The sequence below is a fragment of the Ornithorhynchus anatinus genome, chromosome 16, assembly GCF_004115215.2.
Source record: "Ornithorhynchus anatinus isolate Pmale09 chromosome 16, mOrnAna1.pri.v4, whole genome shotgun sequence".
NCBI classification, from domain to species: domain Eukaryota; kingdom Metazoa; phylum Chordata; class Mammalia; order Monotremata; family Ornithorhynchidae; genus Ornithorhynchus; species Ornithorhynchus anatinus.
Window position 1 is genome coordinate 27856246 of NC_041743.1, and position 22317 is coordinate 27878562.

General features: G+C 44.5%; 1 protein-coding gene across 2 annotated transcripts in view; it reads right to left on the reverse strand.

The window, feature by feature from the left end:
- FHIP2A (FHF complex subunit HOOK interacting protein 2A) overlaps nucleotides 1-13047 on the reverse strand; it is a 41913-nt gene extending 28866 nt beyond the window's left edge. The window contains exons 1-3 of one of the 2 annotated variants that reach the window (XM_029080406.2): nucleotides 12872-13045; nucleotides 5194-5272; nucleotides 2166-2335 (exon numbers count right to left, since the gene is read on the reverse strand). In XM_029080406.2, coding sequence (XP_028936239.1) covers nucleotides 2166-2335; nucleotides 5194-5272; nucleotides 12872-12916 — 294 coding nt within the window. In that variant the 5' untranslated portion in view covers nucleotides 12917-13045. Of the gene's footprint in view, nucleotides 1-2165; nucleotides 2336-5193; nucleotides 5273-12871 lie in introns of both variants that reach the window. The other variant, XM_029080407.2, reaches the window with a different exon arrangement.
- Between the last annotated feature and the right edge of the window lie 9270 nt (nucleotides 13048-22317).

Below are 22317 nucleotides of genomic sequence, written 5' to 3' on the forward strand. Positions count from 1 at the left end.
TTAAGAACTATATTTTGGGCAAATTGTTTTCAAAATTTACATTGGCCCCCTTCAGCACTTAGCAGTGACATTCCTTTCCTCTTCTAGGCAACTCCATCTTCTCCCAGTCTCCATTTATCCTAATCTATTAGCCGATGCTACTCTAAAGCAAACACTGTAGACTCAAGGGGTCTCCTAACGTGAAAAGACAAGGAAGGAAAGGTCAGTATACTAAATTTCTTTTATATCTAGGGACAAGGGCCAGAAATAGTTGATTACAAAATGGGGATGATTTACATTAGGAATTCCATGTGTTTTTCTGACCATTCAAAGCTGTCATCCCCATCTGTGCCATGAACAATTATTATGCTCGGCTGGGAGGGTAGGACCAAGGCAAGGGGAAAGGCAGGAGTAGCGAGAGCTCAGGAAAAGGGAGAGGAAAGGAAGCAGAAGGGCAGCCGGGCAGAAGAGGGCAAGATTTGAGAACCTGAAGTCAAGGTTTGAGAACCTGGAGTCATCAGGAGAGTTGGAGGAGAGAAGAGCGACTGAGCCCAAGCCTGAGATTAATCTCCTGATTGCAGAGGGGACGGGGCAGGAATCACTGGGAGAGGGAACGCCCTGTCAGATGAGAGGGGCAGGCGTCTAAGGCTATGGAGGCAGGGGTGGAGACCAGGCATCCTTGCTAATATTTGTGAGCTCGTTATGGGCAGTGAATGTGTCTGCTAGTTCTGCTGCATTGTACTCTTCCAAGTGTTTAATTAGTACTGTGCTCTGCACCCAGTAAGTGCTCAATAAATACCACTGATTGACTGACTGACTGATAAAAGATAAGATCTGATGGAGCTATGGGAAAGAAAAATTATCCAGAAAAATATAACATTCCATGGGAATACAGGTAAAATAATATGATTGGGAACAAAATGTTACAGTGACAGGATGGAGAAAATTGGGTAGGCACAAAAACAGCCAAAAAACCTGGGAGTTACAAATGATCACAAGCTATGAGTCAGCAAAGCAGTGCTTTTAAAAGCAAATCTAATCTTGGGATGCATTAACATGAGTATGACATAAGGGTCAAAAGGAAAGGCTTTCCCTATATTCTGCTCTGGTCAAATGCCTAAACTGGATCACCAGACTTCAAAATAATATGGAGAAATGGATGAGGGCCTAGAGGAAAATAAGAAAATTAGAAAAGAGAATTAAATTAGACACTAATTGTTTGTTAAGCAAGAGAAAAAAGGTTCAAGGGTGATTTCATGTGGTTTAGTCATTTATCTATGAGGAGGAAGACAGCCAAATGATAAGAACATAAACAGTAAGAAATGCCAAACTGGGTCGGATCAATGACCCTTCCTCTGCCGCCATCCCCTTCTCCCCACCAGCTCAGTATCCTACGTCTGACAGAGTGGCAATAAAGGATACTTGGGGGAACAGTATGACGATTGTCCTCCTTGACATAACATTCCTCTAGACTGTAAGCTCGTTGTGGGTAGGGAATGTGCCTACAACTCTGTCACATTGTTATATTGTACTCATCCACTTAGTACAGTGCTCCACACACAATAAGCGACTGATTGATTGATTTCACTGGTAAAGAATTTTGTTCTTTTTCCTCTCATAACCCATAACCCTAGTATCTATTTAATGCTTCTTCAGTCATCTACCAACTAACTTTTACCTTCTAATAGCTCTTTCTGGACTACTTGTTCAGGAATTTATCCAAATGCATCTTGAAAATCCTGATATTTTTCTGCTTGCACAACTTCCCGTGATAACTACTACTATATTTAGCTCCCTTCTGGGAAAGCTTTCCTTTTCATTTGGCTTGACTATCTACTCCTTCAAAATCCCAAAGGGTGACTTGAAAACCAATTCTGTGTTTGCCTTGGCTACACCTTTCTTCCCTTTGTAAAATCAGTTAGATGTCCCCTCAGCCTTCTTTTTTCAAGATTGATATATACTAATCTTGTCACAAAAGAAGTCTCCGCCCTCTGACAATCTGATTGATTCTATACCTTTTCAGGCTCTACTATTCATACCCTGAAATGCAGTAAGCGAGAAAGACCAACCTAAATTCTCCTCTTCAAAACTGACGATTCCATAGCATTTCGTAGCTTAGAATTCCGTAGCACTGTAAAGACCAAAAACACTTTATAATCCACCTAAAAATAGCACTGGGAACTTACATCGGCTTTCCCCAACGTGTATAATGTTTCCAGGATCTTGTGATGAAGTAAGTATTCCATACATGGCCCCGTCTCTCCAGATTCCCGTTCATTTTCTTCCTGAACCAGGATACCTAACATTTGCTCAAGATGAGAAGGAATGTTTGTATCCGTCACAGGAGCTTTATCATCTATTAAGAAAAACAATGTCTATTAAGCATGTACATTCAACAACTTATTTTTTAGATGAGGCTTAGATTCTAAAAAGCATAAGAATAGAAAATATGCCAATAGAAAACACACCAGTACCGAGATAAACCAATGACTCCTCAAGCCCACTGTTCTATATCTCATATTGACACCAAAGGATTCTTTGGAAAACAACATGATGGTTGCCCACACCTAGCATGGCTTCTTCTTTAACTGAATTTATCCACCCACATTTTCAGTCCATTTTTTTTTCTTTTTGCCAAATTAAGATGCTCAAAGACTCTCGGACTTCAGAAAGCAAAACTCCACATTTACAATTGCTCTGGTGCAATCAAACATTCGATGGACCTTACTGAGGACTTACGGTGTGCAGAGCACCGTACTATGAGCTTGGGAGAGGACAACAGCATTGGTAGACATTCCCTGACCACAATGAGTATAAAGTCTAGAGAGGGAAGCATTAATATAGAGTAATACATTACAGATATGTACATCAGTGCTCTGGGGTTGAGGGTAGGGTGAATACCAAGTGCCCAAAGGGTTCAGATCCAAGTGCGTACATGATGCAAAAAGGAGAGGGGGTGAGGGAAAGAGGACTTAATCAGGGAAAGCCTCCTGGAGGTAATGTGCCTTAATAAGGCTTTGAAGGAGTGGAGAGTGATGCTCTGGCATGTATGGAGGGGAGGGAATTCCAGGCCAGAGAAAGGACACGGGAAAGGTCTGACAGCGAGACAGGCAAGATCAGGGTGCAGTGACGCTAGAGGAGCCAAGTGTGCGAACTGGGCTATAGTAGATCAGTGACGTAAGGTAGGAGGGGGCAAGAGCTGACTGAGCCAAGAGTAAGGAGTTTCTGTTTGATGTGGAGGAGGATGGGCAAGCAATGGAGGTTTTAGAGCAGTAGGGAAACATGGACTGAACGATTCTACAGAAAAATGATCTGGGCAGCGGAGTGAAGTATGGACTTGGAGTGAGGAGACGGGAGGCAAGGAGATCGACGAGGAGGCAGACGCAGGAGTCAAAGAGGGAAAAGATAAGTGCTTGCATCAGCATAGTAACAGTTTGGATGGAGAGGAAAGGGCAGATTTTAGCACTCTTGTGGAGCAGAATCTACAGGATTTGGTGACAGATTCAATATGTGGTTGTATCAGCCAGATGAGTTGAGGATAATACCAAGGTTATGGCTGTGAGATAGGGAGTACAGTAGTACTGACTACAGTGACGGGAAAGGCACCTCTCTGAAAAGATGCACTGTCAACCAACAGTTAGCTTTTTCTTGCTGCAGTTTTAGCCTTCCATACCTTGTCTTTAGTTGATACCTTTGAAATTTAGACCAGGGACAAAAATAGTAAGCTGGTCAGTTGGCTTCGCAAACAGCAAAATGTCACTGGCAAAGATAATGTACTAAGGGAAGACTTGTAACCGTGGAAAGCTTAGATCCTAATACAGAAATGAGCAGGGGCTGGACTTTGGATTTCTTAACCTTCTATCTACCCCAGTGCTTACTATACCGAAAACAATTAATAGGTACCACAATTATTATCATTATTATCTTTGCACTCAAGATAGGGTCCTCACTGAGACTGCCGTAACTGGGTTCAGCTGTGATTACTTAAATTGGGATGATGGAAGAATGTTTATTTTTGTTGTCCCAGGGGGCATTTGTAGGAGAGTCCCATTCTCAAAATTATCCATAAACATTTGTAGGAATTGAAGATGTGAGGCCACCAAATTCCCAAGAAATATTTTTGGTTGATGAAAAAAGTCAACACATTAGCCTTAGAAAAGCTGTAATTTGAATATCTGGTAACCAAAAAGTCAGAACTCCAAAAATTACTGCCATTATAATCCTTTGCTCTATCGAGGTCACAAAGGAACTGCAAGAGCAGAACAAAGTCAGTTTCGATCACAACGAAAAGTGACTTGCATAATCAAGACTTGCATATATTTTTAAAAAAACAGCTGTTTTGTCAGATACAGAAGTGAGAAGTAGTTTGACCTCTTCTAGAGCTGAGTGTCAAAATACCTATGTTTTATTCATGAGCCTGTCACTGGCTTCCTGAGTGCACAAGTTACTTAAAATCTTTGCCCCTTTCTCTGCTAGTAAAAAGAGCCAAAAGGCATAACCTCACTCAAAAATTACTGAGATCCTCTGACAGTAATAAATGACCAATTTACAATTGTGAAGATTTCACTAAGCTGTTAAGCAGGCAACTGCATCTGTACGTAGGATTCAATTTCTCAATTAATACTTCAGTGATAGATTCTCAAAATTATTGAATTTACAACACATGTACTATCAAGTATAATTCCAGAAATAACCATATCTTTTTAGGTTAATAAAACTTTACAGAAAATATATTTTTATAAATTATTTCTCATTAAGCTTTAGCTTTACTCAAATTCAAAAGATTTTCTTTTTTTGTTTTTGGATCATCATTTGCTTCCAGATTATCAATGTACAGAACAAACATTCAAAATGGTGATTTGCTGTTTTGCAAAAAAACAAAGATAAACAAACTGAAAACAGACCACCAAAACAACCCCTCCACCCTATTAGGAGAATGATGCCTGCTTGAAAAATGCTTAGGTATATTTCTGTCAAGTTGAACAGAAAAAAGTAAAAAATCAGGCCTGATACTAAAGGGTGAATACGAAAATACTTTTTTACATTTCTTACCCCATCCTGTTATTGACAAGTACAAAGATCAGAAATTTTGAAAGGAAAGTCAATGTTTTTAAAGGATTTTAACATAATTACTTCACAAATATCCCCTTTAGGTGTTTCCAATTTGATTTACTCTGCTAATTTCTGAACAAAAAAGAAATTCTTGTATCTTACCTGATGTCTCTATGTAGTAATGGGTAATTGCTTTCCAGTGATAAACGAAGTCTTCTTGCAAAGGAAGAGAAGGTGCCAGCTACAAAAAAAAGAAAAATACCACTATTATTTAGGAAGGGTTTGGTTTTTCTTTGCACCATACTAAAATGTACATAATTGCTTGAGAGAGTACAATAGATTTTTTTTTTTAATGGAATTTGTTAAGCACTTATTATGTGCCAGACACAGTACTTAAGTGCTCGGGTAGATACAAGTTAATTAGGTTGGATACAGTACTCCTCCCACATAGGGCTCACAGTCTTGATCCCCATTTAACAGAAAAAGTAACTGAGTCCCAGAGAAGTGAAGTGACTTCCCCAAGACTGTAAACTCTTTATGGGCAGGGATTGCAACTACCAACTCTATTATACTGTACTTTCTCATGTGCTTAGTACAGGGCTCTACACATGCGAATAAATGAATACCATTAATTGACTGATCTGCTGGACGTGAAGGGGAAGGAGGTTCCAAGCAGGAGGAAGGGCATGAGCAAGAGACAGACTGTGAGAGAGGCGAGAAAGAGGCATACAATCTCTCTAGATTGGAAACTCATTATGGGCAGGGGACATGTCTACCAACTCAGTTATAGTTTACGTTCCCAAGTGCTTAGTACAGTGCTCTGCATTCGGTAAGCACTCAATAAATACAATTGGTTGATAGTGTTGATAACGGAGTGAATTAAATATGTGAGCTGGATTGTAGTGGGAAAGGAGTGAGGATAGCAGGGAGAGAAATGACTAAATGCTTTAAAGCTAGCAGTCAGGAATTTCCCCTAATGCGGAGAGAAATAGGCAACCATTAGAAGGTTCTGAGGGGTGGGGAGACGTGGCAAAATGATCTTTAGATGAATGATCTGGGCAGGAGAGTGAAGTAAATGGACTGGACAGAGAAGAAGATGACTGCAGGGAAGTCTGTAAGAAGTGCAGTAGTTGAGTCAAGATCCACTGAGTTATTGGGACCAGAGTTGCGGCAATTTGGAAGCAGAAGAAGGGGTGGATTCTGGAAGTGCTGGGAAGCAAGAACTGACAGAATTTGGTGACTCTCTGAATATGTAGATCGAAGGAGAGAGATGAGTCAAGGATGATGCCAAGGTTACAGGCTAAAGAGATGAGGAATATTAAGAGTGGTTTATATATATACATATATATATAGGACTTTTGCTTATCAAACCGCAAGTGTGAAAGTTAAATGATCATTAATATCAGAGGCATCATCTTTTTAATGTTTTACAGCTACTGTCCACACAAAATCTACACTTACACCCTTCTAAAAATTGGGTTTCAAATAAACCCACATTTACATTCAATGAGTCATGTCAGTAGATTGATTCTTGAGAATATTGATCTTTGCACCTAGGACTTTGAAATGCCAAATAGCAAAAAGCTATAATTGGTTCCACAGCAGCGATACTGGAGAACACAGAAAAGGCAACTAAATAATCACATTAAGTTCATTATCCACTTTCAGTACTGTCCATAGTTAAATTCTATATCATTTAAATCTACCCACTACATTGAATACAGCACTTTATCTTAATTATATTTGGCAAACAGTATTAAATGTTTAATGTGAAGGGGATGCTGCCACAATTTTAGATTTTACATGGCAATTTTAAAATGTTTTAAATTTTAAAATGTTTTACAGCACTATGAGCATTTTAAAAGATGAGGATCGTGCCCATTAACCTTTATTCCATACTACCACTGCATGAATATAGATGGATTTAAGAGAAATGCACAAAATACTTTGCTTGGTTTTATTTTTAGTATTTCTAAGAAGTAAATTGTACACTTCATAAAAATAGTAGTAACATTTTGGTAATTAGATCCTCTCACGCTTTGCACCTCGAGTACATTTTGAACAAGAACTGGAGTGAAACTGCCAGGATCAACTGACGTCAAGAAATTTATAAAGTTACACTACTACTTCGCCAGCTTTCAGTCTACAAACGAGCAAAGTGATATTGTGACTTCATACATTCCAGTCTACAAATAATACACTAAAAATCCATTCACACCACGTATCCTTTTTTAAGTTTTGGGCCGTTACCTTCAGTAGCTTTCATCTACTCTATTGCACTCTCCCAGGCACTTAGTAGAGTCAGTGCTCTACATATGCTAAGTACTCAATAACTGCCACTGAATGATTAAGCGAGTTCGGAAAAATACTGGTAACTGTTAGGGCTCAATGTACCACCAACCCCATGGAGGGATGGGGTTCAATCAATCCATCAAGCAATCAGTTGGACTTATTGAGCACTTCTTGTGAGCAGAGCACTGAACTAGGCTCTTGGGAGAGCAGGGTATAAGAGAGTCGGTAGACAATGCTCCCTGACCGTAACGAGTTTCAAGTCTCAAGGGGTCCACTGCCGCTTTTGGTTTTTAGCTATGGGGGCAAAGCCACTCTTGTCTTCCCCACTGTTTTTGGACTAGTCTCCTTGGATAGTTGGTGCAAGATCTCGGAAAAGATCGGATCATTTTGAGCTGACCTGCCTACCACTCCCAAACTCCATTCTGTTTGGCTTCCTTCTCTCCCCCCAAATCCCAATCTCTTTTTGCCCCCCACTCCAAATGAAAAACTGGCACCGTTTCACACGTTTCAATCCGGAATAGGAGTTTAGTTTTGATAGGCCAATCCCTCTTTGTTTTTTCAGAGTATTTACTGGGCTGCAGCTTGGCCAAGTGAACATAACACAGGCCTGGGAGTGAGGAGACCCAGATTCTGGTCCTGGCTCTGCTGCTTTCCTGCTGCGTGACCTTGAGTATAACACTTAACTTCACCTGTCATCTTTGATACCTGTCATTAACCTCCTACATTCAGTCTGCTTCTAAATCTTGGGGAAAATGGGGAATGAAAATTCTTATTAAGATTCTTACTGATCCATCATTTCATTTCTTTTAAGCCTGTAGTCTCTTAGATATAAAAAGAGTCCCAAGATATCAATCTTATCTGTTGAACGCTTACCGTGAGCAGAACACTGAACTAACCACTCGGAGAGTACAATATAACAGATTTGGTGAAAATGTTCCCTGCCCACAAGGAGATTACAATCTAGGAGGGATAGCCACTTCCTTCTAAATTCATTGAAGCCTCTTCTCACAAGCAGTGAGGTCAGTTTATGTCTTACCATAATACAAAATGTATTACGTCTTTGGACAAAGTAACATCCCTTCAAAAATTTTGGTATTATAATTCTTCAGACAGAATGCATTAAAAGTCTGGAAAGGATGCCAGGATGAAAGCCCTGGAAACTGATTTACACACTACCTGAAGTAACTTCTAGATTTTGGTCTGTCAACTGAAATTTCCAAATAGCTAACAATTTAGGTACCATTTTATTGTTAAATATGAAGAAGATACATTCTTTAAAGCAAAATTTCTACTTCCCATTCCTATATCCAAGACATCTTTTTCCAAGTGTATGGTTACACGAAAAATACAGAAAAAAACTGATGTGATCAGTTATTGGATTCAGACTGTAAACTCTGTTTCACATGAAGATGTCCTAACTCATACCATGGATAATAATGATGGTATTTATTAAGTACTTACTATGTGCCATGCAGTATTTTAAGTGCTGGGGTAGATACATGCTAATCAGGTTGTCTCCTATAGAGGCTCACAGTCTTAAATCCCCATTTCCCAGATGAGGGAACTGAGGCCCAGAGAAGTGAAGTGGCTTGCCCAAGGTCACACAGCAGATGAGCGGCGGAGGAGGAATTAGAATCCACGCCGTCTGACTCCCAAGGCCAGGCCCATCCGTAGGCAACAATAATTTCTCTAAAATAAAAATACTTTTGCCTACTATTCAAGCTATGAATTCCTATCTCTAATGTGCAAAACTGAACTGGAGAGAAGTTGGAAAAACATAGTAAAGAGCAAACATTGCAAGTGCAGGCTTTCCGCCTTCAGGCTAAAATCTCCATCTCCTCTGATTTGAACTTTTTGGTTCTCCGTGGGGCCAAGTTTCCCGCGAAAGGTTAGTAGTTTATGCTGATAATTATGAAGTTTCCTCTTTTAGAATTGACCTGAGATCTGAGTGGAAGCTTTGAGTTTTAGGCAAACGAGGTCATTTTATTCCCCCTCTGTAGGGTGTGGTAAAATAACATACTTGAAAATTGGTTCTAAAGTGAACGACTCTGATCTCAGTTGCAAACTATGTAGCACTGGGTTGTTTCCTGCTACAGGTAAACAAATCCCTTCCTATTATAGTCAAATTTTCTAAGTACTGATAATTAATCCTGGCTGTTAAAAGACTGTCAGCTCTGAAGTGAGGTAACAGTAAATCTAATAACCCAAAATTCTACTTCTTCTGCTAGTTGTGAATGGCTCCCCACAAATCTAAGCTCTTAGTGATATATTTCTGCAAATTAATCCTTCAAACATCAGAATGATAGTTCTTCTTTCTCATTGTAGACAGTGTAAACAGTTGTGACTACACAAAATAAGAGCCCATTATTAAGCCACTGTTAAATGCATCCAAACGTCTTGGCAATCCTAAAGATTCAGAAGGAAAACCAAATTGGAAATGAATGAAAGAAAAATGGAAAATCTCTTTGAGAAACTTCATAGTGGTGAAAATTATTTCACACAGTACTAACGGAACAAAAAGAAAATAGTGCTATTTCGTGTCCCTGCATACACAAGATGCACTATCAAATCAGATCTATTAGGTAAAGAGAAGGTAGCTTGTTCATTTAATCCTGTAGAGTTGAAACTGGAATATTTAGTGCTGGTAGCATCAGAACATTTCATGATTTTCTACCCAAGAGGAGGCACACAAATCAGATGGAGGCAGAGAAAAGCAATGGATATGATCTGGGCAATTAGGAGATTGACTTGGAAAAAATGATTAAAGGAGTTAAAAAAGAATAGGTCATGACCAAATTGGAGCCGTGAAGAAAGTTCTTCCGATACCTTTCTTATGAAAACCCTAAAGATAAATTTACTGTCATATAAAACATATTTAAGACAAAAAATGTAAAGAGAAAATTTAGGCTTTCTGCCCAAAGGAAAGTAACGCTGATAGATTCCAATATATCACACAGCAGACATAAATCAATAGCATGAACTGAATGCTTTTTCCGGGGAGAAAATTGTAATTCCAGGACTTGGAAAAGAATGGAAAAGTTAGTAGACACAATCCCTACCCACAAAGAATATAGCATGGAAGTCAGCTACTTTAAAATAAATCACAGGGAGGTGAAAGCATGAGTTTAAAACTATATGCATAAATAAGGGGGATGAGAGGTTGCTGGGGGAGTATCCAAGTACTTATATGTGGAAGTGCTGAAGTGGGCGTTGTGGGGTAGGGTGGGAGATGAGAGATTAATCTGGGAAGGCCTCCTGGAGGAGATGTGATTTCAGAGGGGCCAGGAAGATGGGGAGAGCAGTGGTCGGCTCAGTGCAAAGGAGGAGGGAGCTCCAGGCAGAAGGGAGGGCATAAACAAGAGGTTAATGGCAAAAGAGACAAGAAACAGTGAGTAGACTACTTTTTGAGTGAAACGTCTGACCTGGGGGGGTGTAGTGGGGGAGAAGCAGGGACGAGAAGTGGGAGAGAAGTGACGGAGCCTTAGAGCCAATGGTCATGAGCGTCTGCTTGACACACAAAGGAATGGGCAACCAATGGAGGATTCTGAGAGGTGAGGAGGCAGGCACAAAACAATGTAGAAAAATGATTCTGGCAGGCCAATGAAGTACATTTTGGAGAGGAAAAAAAGCCTGGATGCAGGGAGGTTCAGCGAGGAGGCTGATGCTGTAGTTGAGTCGGGATATGACAAGTGCTTAGTTTGGGCTGGGGGCAGTTTGGATAGAGAGGAGGGGTGGATTCGGGAGAGACTGTAAGAACATGAAGAGCTATGGGGTTGAAACCGACTATGGGGATTAACAGAGAGAGAGAGAGACAGCGTGAGAGGACTCAAGAATAATGCCAAGGTTTCTAGCTAGAGAGGCAAGGAGAATGGTAGTGTTGTCAACTGAGGATTGAAAGATTTACATTTTCATAATTTTATACTGATATTTGATTGGGTAGGCTTTTCCCCTCAGAGTCAGAAATTCAGTATCATAAGAGAAGAGTAATCGGAGAGGTAGATAATGTCATGGATTCTAACAACATTTGTAATCGCAAGATGACAAAAGAGTGCAGTGAAAATTCAGGCCTCAGGACAGCCTTCACCTTTACTGCGCTTTAAAGGGACAGGCTGTCCTCCAATATTTCAGGATTTCAATCCTGCTGAAAAGATCAACTTGGATAGATGAGTGATTTCACTTTGAAATGAAGTCGTAAGACTAAATAATACTCGATAGTCTAAAACAGAGGAGACTGACTTTACATACCCTTTGTTCTATGAGCTTGGGCCATCATAAAAGATGGGCTTAATGCTGTTACACAAAGCAAAATCGAGTTACTTCAAAGTTATCTTCAAGGTTTAAACTGGAAACAAACTCACTTCCTTCACCTGCAACAACATCCTAAATTCATGAATATATTTCTTTTTCCAAATTTCATACCATGGCGTTGTAGGGAAAAAAAATCTCCTAGGGCTTCTAGTGAACCCCAAATTAACTTTAAAAAAACCAAGTATTACTTAAGGCCTTATTCTTGAAATACGATTCCTTTTCTTTTTGATTCTAGACCAGAAGCAAAAGCCATGAATTATAAAAATGTAAATCATCCCTAAAATGGTATTTAAATAGGGAATATTATTTTTTTAAAAAATTTGCAAAGGAGTACAGTTTTAAAATCTTTCCATTTTGGATTATTTCCGCTGAATAGTTATTACCGGTAAGCCCTATGCGGCCCTACCTCAATTTCATTTTTTTTTTTTTTAAGAATAACCGGGCGATGGCCTCTAATGCACGATCATTTTCTTTCGAGTAACAGAAAATACAGACATAGAGCCTGAGGCCTAAAAAAGGAAACGGAGGGTCTCTGGAAGAGCTGGTAGAAAAGAGTATTTAAATCCAAACCCAGGCACCAAATCCAGTTTTATTTCCCAGGCAAAAGTCCCATTTTTGTCCAGCTGTCAGGGTATCGGTGGGATCGTCCACTGGGCCTCGCTCGGTGATTTTCTCCCACTTAAAGGAGAGGAAAGCTGCCCACCCCCAGCCAGGATGATGATGATGATAGTTAAGCCGGTCCTATGGGCCAAGCACTGTTTTAAGAGCTGGAGACCGGCCTGGTTATTATAGGAGGGGGAAAGGTGGGTGTGTAAGGGGTGTGTGTGTTTTGGGGGGCGAGGGGTTGTGTGTGTGGGTGTCTGTGTGTGTGTGGATGGGTGTTGTTTTTGTCTCTGTCACCCCCGGAAGGCTTTTCCTCCAAGACAGTTAACGGTCTAGAAACCCCCCTCCCAGCTGATGTGCGTGATGGCCTCCCCCCGGAGTCTCATGCCCCCTGCCCCAAATGGGGGGAAGGAGGGCAACCCCTGCTGGCCCCCCAGCCTGCCCCCCTTGGGGAGGGGTGCCAGGGCTCGGAGGGCTCGGTCGCCCACCTGGGGGGGGCGGGGGTCCAGAGGGGCCCAAGGGAAAGGGAGCGGAGGGGCGAGGGGGCAGGGGCCCATCGGAGGGCTGGGGCCAGGCCTAGGCCCAGGCCCGGGCGGGGGCCCCGGGCTGGCGTGCTTCCCGCGCCCCGCGGCCTTACCGCCTCCACGGCGTGCTGCAGGATGGACGTGAACTTGGAGAACATCTTATCCCGGGACTGCAGCAGCTTCTCCCGCGACGACCTGGACAGCTCTTCGATCCGCCGCCGCCGCCCGGGCCGCTCCGCCTGCCGCTGCGGCCGACGAGGCGGCTCGGGAGGAGGAGGAGGCGGCGGCTGCCGCGCCCGCTCCAGGCTGAAGGCCGGGCCGGGCCGGGCCGAACCCCCGAACGGCCGAAGCCCCGAGCGGCCGAGCCCCCGAACGGCCGAACCCCCGAGCGGCCCAGAGGGCAGAGATCGGGCGCCCTCGGCAACCTCCGCCTGCGGCGCCGACCGGGACACCGTGGCACTGACACCGCCGAGCCCTGCCGAGCCGAGCCGAGCCGAGCCGAGCCCCTTCCGCCCGCAGCGCTCGTCGCTGCCTGCAGGGGGCGCTGTCCTCGCCGCCGGTGGCGGAGGAGGAGGAGGAGGCCGGAGGCAGGACCGGCCGCAGGGGCCGCAGAGAGTGGAAAGGCCTGTGTGCGTTTGGGGGGTGTCCCACGGGGAGGTTTCAGCGCTCGCCAAACGAAATCCTGGTTGCCCCAGAGCCCCGCCTGCGTGGCCTAGTGCAAAGCGCCCGGGCCTGCGAATGGGGGAAGCTGTCACTTTTCACTTTTCCCCGCTTTTCACGCCTCCGTGCCTTGCCCTCCTCGCCTGGAAAATGAGGCTCCCCCTCACCCTCGGACTTGCCGTCCCGGCTGGGTCCAGTCCGACCGGATCGGGTCTAGCCCGGGGCAGGCCACGGAGTAAAATCCTCAGCCCCTTTTATTGTCATTATTTTCACGTCATCATCACTGTTATTACAGCCTTAAACATCTCGGCCACGCTTCTCTGGAACTGAGACCATCCGTTTCCCAATTCAGAGAATAAAGAGGCACAGATCAAAACCTTGGCCGTAGCGTTTGGCGATCACCACCGTGGTGGGGACGGCCTGCCAAATCTGCCCAGAGGTAGGAACCAGCGGCCGGCGATGCCCTGCTGCCCCCTGAAACAATTCTCCCCGTCGGCAAACGTGTCACCCCCATCCGATGGTCTCCAAGTCTTCTTGACCCTGGTGCAGAAAGCGACTGTGGATTTTCTTGCCGTCGTTACTCTTCTATGGTTTTGGTTTCTCTTTCCGTCTTTCCTTCGGTTTCCTTTCTGGCTTTTCTAAGAAAGTGGACGGGACCTCTCCTCTAACCCTTATCGAGCCTCACTGAACATCAAACAGTGGTATTTACTGAGCGCTCACCGAGGACTGTACGGAGCGCTCGGGAGAGTACGCCGCCAGAGTCGACGGGCTCGGCGATGGCCCGCTTAATAAATGGCGAGGGGCCCACGGCGTCCGCCGCCGATGAGGTCTCCAAGATACTGTGGTCTAAGAGCGGCGGGTCTGCCGATGCTTGAAGCCGGGCACGAAGGGACTGGATGAGAGAGCGTGGATGGCTCGGCGCGAACCATCCCAGTATTACCAGAGCGACTCGAGTAAATGGCCTGCTAGAACCAGAAACAGTGTGCAAGTAATAATAATAATAATGATGACCATAGTAGTGCTTACTAAGTGCTTACTATAGGCCGCGCACTGTACTATGCACTGGGTGGATACAAGCAGATCAGGTCGGGCACAGTCCCTGTCCCGAGTGCGGCGCTCAATCGTATGAGAAGCAGCGTGGCTCAGTGGAAAGATGCCAGGCTTGGGAGTCAGAGGTCATGGATTCGAATCCCGGATCTGCCACTTGTCAGCTGTGTGACAGTGGGCAAGTCACTTAACTTCTCTGTCCCTCAGTTACCTCATCTGTAAAATGGGGATTAAAACTGTGAGACGTGGGACAACCTGATCACCCTGTATCTACCCCAGCGCTTAGAACGGTGCTCTGCACATAGTAAGCGCTTAACAAATACCAACATTATTATCCCCATTTTGTAGATGAAGTAACTGAAGCCCAGAGAAGTGAAGCGACTTGCCCGAGGTCACACAGCAGACAAGGGGCAGAGCTGGGATTAGAAGCCGTGACCTTCTGACTCCCAGGCCTGGGCTCTATCCACTGCGCCTACACACATCTGCACTCATGGATGCAGTCTCACTGACAGCAGGGTCCTCTTCCAACCAAAGGAGAATACTACAGCTCTCAAAGGATGGAACTTGAGGATTAATAAGAGAAAGTGTTAACTTTGCAAGGAGTACCCAGTGAGCTCCGTGGTACTGTAAAACATAAACACATGAGTGAAACATAACATGATTAAGAAAAAGAGAAGGAATTTTAGACTATACTTAATAAGAATAATAATGGTATATGTTAAGTACTTACGATGTGTCAAGCACGGTACTAAGCACTGAGTTAGATACAAGATAATCAGATCTCACATAGGGCTCACAGTCTAAGTAAGAGGCATAACAGATATTGAATTCCCATGTTTGCAGATGAGGGAACTGAGGCACCGAAAAGCTAGGTTCATTCGTTCAATCCTATTTATTGAGAGTTTACTGAATACAAAGCACTGTACTAAGCACTTGGGAGAGTACAACAACAAACAGACATATACCCTGCCCACAGCGAGCTCACAGCCTTGCCCAACATCACACAGAGGACAAGTGGCAGAGTCAGGATTAGAACCTACGATCTCTGACTTCTGGGCCCATATTCTTTCCACTAGGCCTTGCTGCTTCTCCATGTACTCTCTGCATGTACTTCGTGTACTATCCTGTAGGAAGTTTTAAAACTAGCAGTTGACATGAAAAAACAATTTGGAGCCTTTCCACAGAATTCACCCCCTTCTTATTCCAGCAATGGGATTGTAATAATGATTGTATTTATCGAGCGCTTACTGTACGCCAAGCATTCCACTAAAATCTGGAGTGGAACGATATGATCGGGTAAGACACTAACACTTGGTGCTCAAAACAAATGCCGTGACACTCAAGGGACTGATGCCCTATAACAGGTGAAGTAAAAACAGACCAAGGGAGAGACCCAGCAGGGATGTGATCAGATCCAGAGACCCAGCCAAAAACCAGAGGTCAAAAAGCCAGAAAGCCCTAAAGGAATAGCAAGAGATGCATCCAGAGATGTACCCAAAGCCAGAGCCCAATTGATGGATGACTTGAGAGATATCGCCTCTGGCCTGGAATGACCTCCCTCCCCAAATCCGACAATCACTCTCCCCCATGTTCAAAGTCTGACTGAAGGCACAACTCCTCCAAGAGGCCTTCAGTGATTAAGCCCCCATTTTCTCTTCTCCCACTCCCTTCTGTGTCACCTGACTTGCTCTCTTTATTCATCCCCCCCTCCCTGCCCCACAGCACTTATGTTCATATCTGTAACTCATTTATTTATAGTAATGTCTGTCTCCCCCTGTAGACTGTAAAATCACTGTGGGCAGGGAATATGTCTATCGTTATACTGTGGTCTCCCAATCGTTTAGTACAGTGCTCGGTAAATAGATGCATCAATAAATATGATCTAGTGAATGAATGAAAGATACAGAGACGAGTGAGTGGCAAGATAGACCCAGAGATGAAAGGGGAATGGGGCAAAGACAGAGATGGACGGAGGCGAGCTTACCTGCTGTACTTTGTCAGATACTAATGGTGAGAGGGGGGGCCCAAGCCAGTCTGTCGCTGACTGTGGGTGCCATCTGTGGCCTTCGGATGGGAGGACGAGGAGGGGAAGGGAAGACTGGTGAGATTGCCCATGCTCTGCCCAAGGCTGAGAGGGCTGGGCTCTCTGCCATCCTTGATTGGAGGCAGGCGAAGGGGAAAAGGCCCTCCCCTGAGGAAGTGGCGATCGGGCTTTCGACTGCCGCTGAGCAGGGGGCCAAATGGGAGGCTGAGCTGCCGTCGTCCAACAGAGAGGGCCAGGTTTTCTGGTGCGCTCCCCCAGCTGCGTAGTACAGGATGTGTTGCACTCAGTAGCTACTGGGTATTACAACTAGCCGCAGCTGTCCACCCAACTCAAGGAGCTGGGGGCCACAGTCTGAATTCTAGGGTAGAGGAAGCTACTTAGAATCTCCTCTACGGTGGCACCCCTGCTCTCTCCCCCAGCCACGTAATGGGGCATGAGGAGGCACTGGATGGAATGCCTGGCCCAATCAGTGGCCAAGCCAGAAATAGAACTAGGAAGCCCTGGCATCCAGCCCGCTTCTCTAACTGGCAGTCGAGCGACATGGACCATAATTGGCTGTATCCTGGCCAAAGACCTCATTTCAATTCTGGCCCTCCAGTATCGCTTGTGAGTAACAAGATCCACTAGCTCTGTTTCTTGGAGTAGTTCTCTTCTCCCGGCATGCGGGAAGCCAGGAAATCAGTCAATAATGTTATTACACGCCAGGTTAGGGTTTGCCATTTATATCCATATGATTACTGTGTCTGAGAAGTTTTATGTGCCTCTTTGACTTGTATAATTCATACATCTCAGGGAAGGGGAAAAAAAGCCCTTGAATCGTACAGTACACTGGGCTATTGATTCTTTTCCTCTGTGGAGACTTGAGCAGAGGGAAAACAGGAGTCTGTGGAGTGCACATTGCAAATGGAATAAGCATGGCTTTGAGAGGTCTCCGCAGCCTTTCGAGTATTCCCGTTTCTTTAGCATTCTGGAAAATCTGGGTCTGTTTTGGGACATGCCACAGAAAAATTAGGAACCCAGAGGGGTGACAGTGGGCTAAAGAGCTGGGAGAGGTGGCCATGGAGAGAAGGGATATGTTAAGGGAGGGCAGGGAAGGAAATCGGCTTTCTGCTTCATTACCTCTCCCTTGTAGTGCTGAAAACGTGCTAAAATTGGCACCGGAGTGAGAGGAAGGTCTCTCCCTCTCCTCCTAACCCCCTCACCCCACCAGGCTATGCCAAAGGCTGCAAAATACCTCGAGCAGTCCTCTTTTAGGAAAATTCCGATTCAGTGTCACTTCAAACCCTTTCCGGTGATATGGTCCATTACAAAAAAACAGCTATTAATTCGAAGTAAGTCTATCAAAGGTGTCCTATCGTACTCTCCCAAGCATTTACTACACTGCTCTGCACACAGTAAGTGCTTAATAAATATGATTGGTGATTATCAAGTGCTTATTGGGTACACATTAGATGACAGAGAAGGGAGACAGAATAGGAGGGCTCTCCCCAGACCGGTAGCTCCTCTTTGCAAATATTTATGCTATTGCCTCCTTCTCGCTATCGTTTATTTTAGTATCTGTCTCCTCTGGCTAGACCCTAAGCCCCTTGGAGGCAGGGGATTGATGAGGATCAGAGTAGTCTGCAGCGACAGCATTGGTGTGGCATTTTCCTTTTCTCAGGGCACTGACCCTGTTTTCTTCTGTCCCGCACACAAGGTGCTCCAGCTGGAGCTAAAATGCTTCACGGGAAGCAGAAGCATTGTTGCCCCAGACTGGGGTAGGGTGGGAGGCCTTCTGGCATCATCTCCCGGGCCGAGGTGGGGCCTCACTTGACCCGTCAATCAGTCTGTCGCTCAGTGGTGTCCGCCGAGTGCGAAGCACCAGGCTAAGCGCTTGGAAGATTAAAGCCGAAACATGACCCACGTTCCCTGCCTCAAGCCGTGTTCTTGTCTTATGCTGTCTAGTCGTGTCCGACCCACAGCGACGCCCCAGACGCCTCTCTCCCAGAACGCCCCACTTCCACCTGCAATCGTTCTGGTAGCGTATCCACAGAGTTTTCTTGGTAAAAACATGGAAGTGGTTTACCACTGTTTCTTCTTTTTTTTGTACAGAAAAATCTACAAAAAGTCGAGGAGCCTGGAGCAGTCGATTTAGCCACTTCCCCAGCAGCAGAAGTAGCATTTACGTGATTGTCTGGCGGCCGTAGAGTGCAATACAGAGCACCTACTGTGTGCAGGCTTCTATTTTGGGCTCCCAGGGCTGAGTACAGTGCATCGCCTTGTGTGTAAGGGGTAGGAGATCACAACTGCTGGAATCCTGGATCCTTAGTACAGTGCGTGATTTGATCACCCCCTGAGTTTCTAGCCAAGGTGGGCTTTTTAAGCATTTGAAGGCATTTTGTTTTTTTAAAGGGTGGGTTATGTTAAATTGATTTCTAAGCCCATGTACCGGTTGGATTTTTTTTTTTTTTGCCATCAGTATGAACTAAACCTCAGGGTGGCACTCTCACCAAATACTTTTTTTTTTAGCACAGCATAATTCCCTTGATCCCTCACATGAAAATTGAATACCTCTCCCGTGTCCTGAACCATTTCATGTGCAAAGTACCAAAAGTTCACCTAAATCAGAGAAATTCTGCAAGAGTGAGCAACTGGACAATGTTAGCATTTAGACAAAAGTACCTTTTAATTTTTATTTATAGTATTTTCTATTTCTAAGTATGCCCAGCATTATGGAGCTTCAGTATGCAATTACATAAAAAGACAACTGTAATCAAAATATTTTAGTAACAAAATTAGAGCAGTAGGCTCATCACTTAATTCACCTACCACTTACATAAAAGGTCATTTAAATGAAAGGTTAGGAAAGCAAAACAGAGATTATCTAGTGCGGAGTTTTCAACCAGTGTTATGAGAACCACTAATGCTACTCCACGGGGCCCCAAGCCCCTGAGGGAAATTTCTGAAGTATTTGTTTTCCTGAGGAAGGATGCTTTAAATATCTGTTAGAGTTCCTTAATGAAAAGGGATATTGACTGCTAAAGTTTGCCATGGACCAATACAAGCAATTTTGTTTCTCCATTACTGGGCTATAAACTGTTCTTTCCTCCTTCAAAAAGCAGTTGAAAGGCACTGAGCTCGTTCATTTCCTTAGCTCAAACGAAACTGTACCTAAGTCACTCTAGCTGCATCTCTGAAAGGAGATTTCCCCAAACCACCACCTCCTCTTCCTCCTCTTCATCCTTCTCCTCCTTTTGTTCCTCTCCTCCTTTTCCCTCCATTCCTCTCCATTCCTTCTTCCTTTTATTCTGCCTCCCTTTCCCTCCTATTCTCTCCCTGCCTCACCTCCTCCCTTCCTTCTCATCTCCCCTCTTCCTTCTCTCTTCTTTCCTTCTCTCCTTCCATCCTCCATCCCTCCCTCCCTTCCCTCCTCCCTTCCCTCCTCCCTTTCCTTCCATTTCTCCCTTTCCCTCCACCTCCTGTCCCGTCTCCCCTCCCCTCTTCTCCTCCTTTCCTTCTCTTCTCTTTTTCTTCCTCCCCTCCTCCCTCCTTCATTTCACTCTACTCCTACTACCTTTCCCTCATACTTCTCTCCCCACTACTCTTATCCTCTTCTCTTCTCTTCCTTTCTCTCCTCATTCTTTTCTGCCCTCTCGGTTTCCTCCACTCTCACCTTCCCCACTTCTTTCCTACCCTCCCCTCTTCCTTCTCTGACTGTGCAGAGCCCTGGCAAAGTAGTTGGGAAGTATGCAGGAGAATCATAAACTACAGTCCTTGTTTTCAGGGTACTTACAATCTAATGGGGGAGACTAACATAAATAAGCCAATGAACATTCCATATTTAAGAGGGTGTGATCCATATTTAAGACGATGTGAATGGGGAAGAACATAAAGCCACCTCACTTCCATTTCAGTATTTTGTATGCTGATGGAATTTCTTTTCAGTAAGGATTGTTGAACCTCAGTCCTAAGTTTCTCAGTCCAGCCCCATACTGTATTTTTCACTGTTCTCTGACCTCTGAAGGTCAATAAATAGGAGATCCATAAGATCTCCCTCCAGACCGTAAGCTCACTGTGGGCAGGGAATGTGTCTGCCAACTCTGTACTCACTGTACTCACCCAAGTGCTTAGTGTAGGGTTCTGCAGAAAGTAAGTGCCCAATAAATATCATCGATTGATTGATTGAGTTGGCCAAGGAAGAGGATCCTGCGTGAGAGTCCTGGGGGACTTTGGATTGATCTGTTCAGCACATTGCCAGCCTATCTGTCTCTGGAAGCTGCCTAAGCCCCGTCATCCCAGGATGATAACGGAATGGGTGGACAGAGCTGGGGCCCAGAGAATGTCAAAATGCTGTCTGAAAGCTAGGGACCATGAGGAAGGCTGGCCATGGGGCTCCCAAGTGGCCTCCAAGGTGGGATTAGTGGTCTGAGGGGGTCTATAAAGGCTACCCTGGTCAGAGTAGTGCTATAATTGCCAGATCCGTTATGGTTTCAAATGTTTCCCAAAGCAGATTCTGAGTCAGATTCTGTCAGAAAAGGCAGTTACCCCATGCAGGCACTCACTAATGCACTAGTTCTCACTAGCTGTATTTATTAAATTTTATTTCACTGTGCATTGTACAGGCCTCAAAATGTGTTACTGTCTTATTAGTAGCCCCTTCCCCCCTGCTTATTTAATGGTATTTGTTAAGTGTTTATTATGTACTGAGTGCTGGGGTAGATACAAACTAATCAGGTTGGACACAGTCCTTGTCTCACTTAAGACTCACAGTCTTAATTCCCATTTTACAGATGAGATAACTGAAGCACAGATAAGTGAAGTGACTTGCCCAAGGTCACACAGCAGACAAGTGGCAGAGTCAGGAGTAGAACCCAGGTCCTTCTGACTTTCAGGCTTGTGCTCTTTCCACTACGTCACGCTTCCCCTGGTACTCTCCCGAGTGCTTAGCACAGTGCTCCGTACACAGTAAGTGCCAATAAATGTGACTGAATGAATTTTTTCCATCTTCTCTCTTTGACCCGACTTCCATAAGATAGAAATCTGGATGGTCTGTGATGAAGTATTGGAAGGGGTCAGGTTTGGCAGTCGATGAGCTTTATTAAAGTGCTCTGCAGACACCTTCTCAGACTGGAAATAAAACCCCCAGAAAGAAGCCATTATGCTTCTCAAGGTTTCTCACGGGCAGGGAACATAACAACCAACTCTGTTGTATTCTCCCAAGTGCAGAGTGCTCTGCACACAGTCAGTGCTCTAAGGCAGGAGAAGAGGCTTGCCCTGAAGATGGCAGCATTTACCCTCAGGAGAATCCCTTTTGCCAGATTCAGAGCCTGAAGAGACTGAATCTCATTTGGAGCCCTTAACCTCTTCGTTTTGGGAATTCCCAGATACACAGTAGGAAGTGGAGAGGTTGGAGGAAATGACAGGATGTGTCTGTTAAGTCGTCATACTGTACTCTCCCAAGCACTCAGGACAGTGCTCTGCACACAGTAGCCAATCAATAAATACGACTGATCATCTGACTGATCAGCTTATATCGACCCCAGTGCTTAGTACAGTGGCCGCCACCTGTTAAGTGCTTAACAAATACCATTTAAAAACAAGACAAAACAAGAACAAGGTCTGTGAATTCATGGTTATAAAACTGGGTGGATCCCTCCCTGCCCCACTACACTTAGCTACACATCTGTAATCTATTTATATTAATCTCTACCTCTCCCCATCTAGACTGTAAGCTAACTGTGGACAGGGAAAGTGAATGTGTCTGTTTATTTCCGTATTGTACTCTCCCAAGCGCACAGTACAGTGCTCTGCACACAGTAGGCGTTCAAT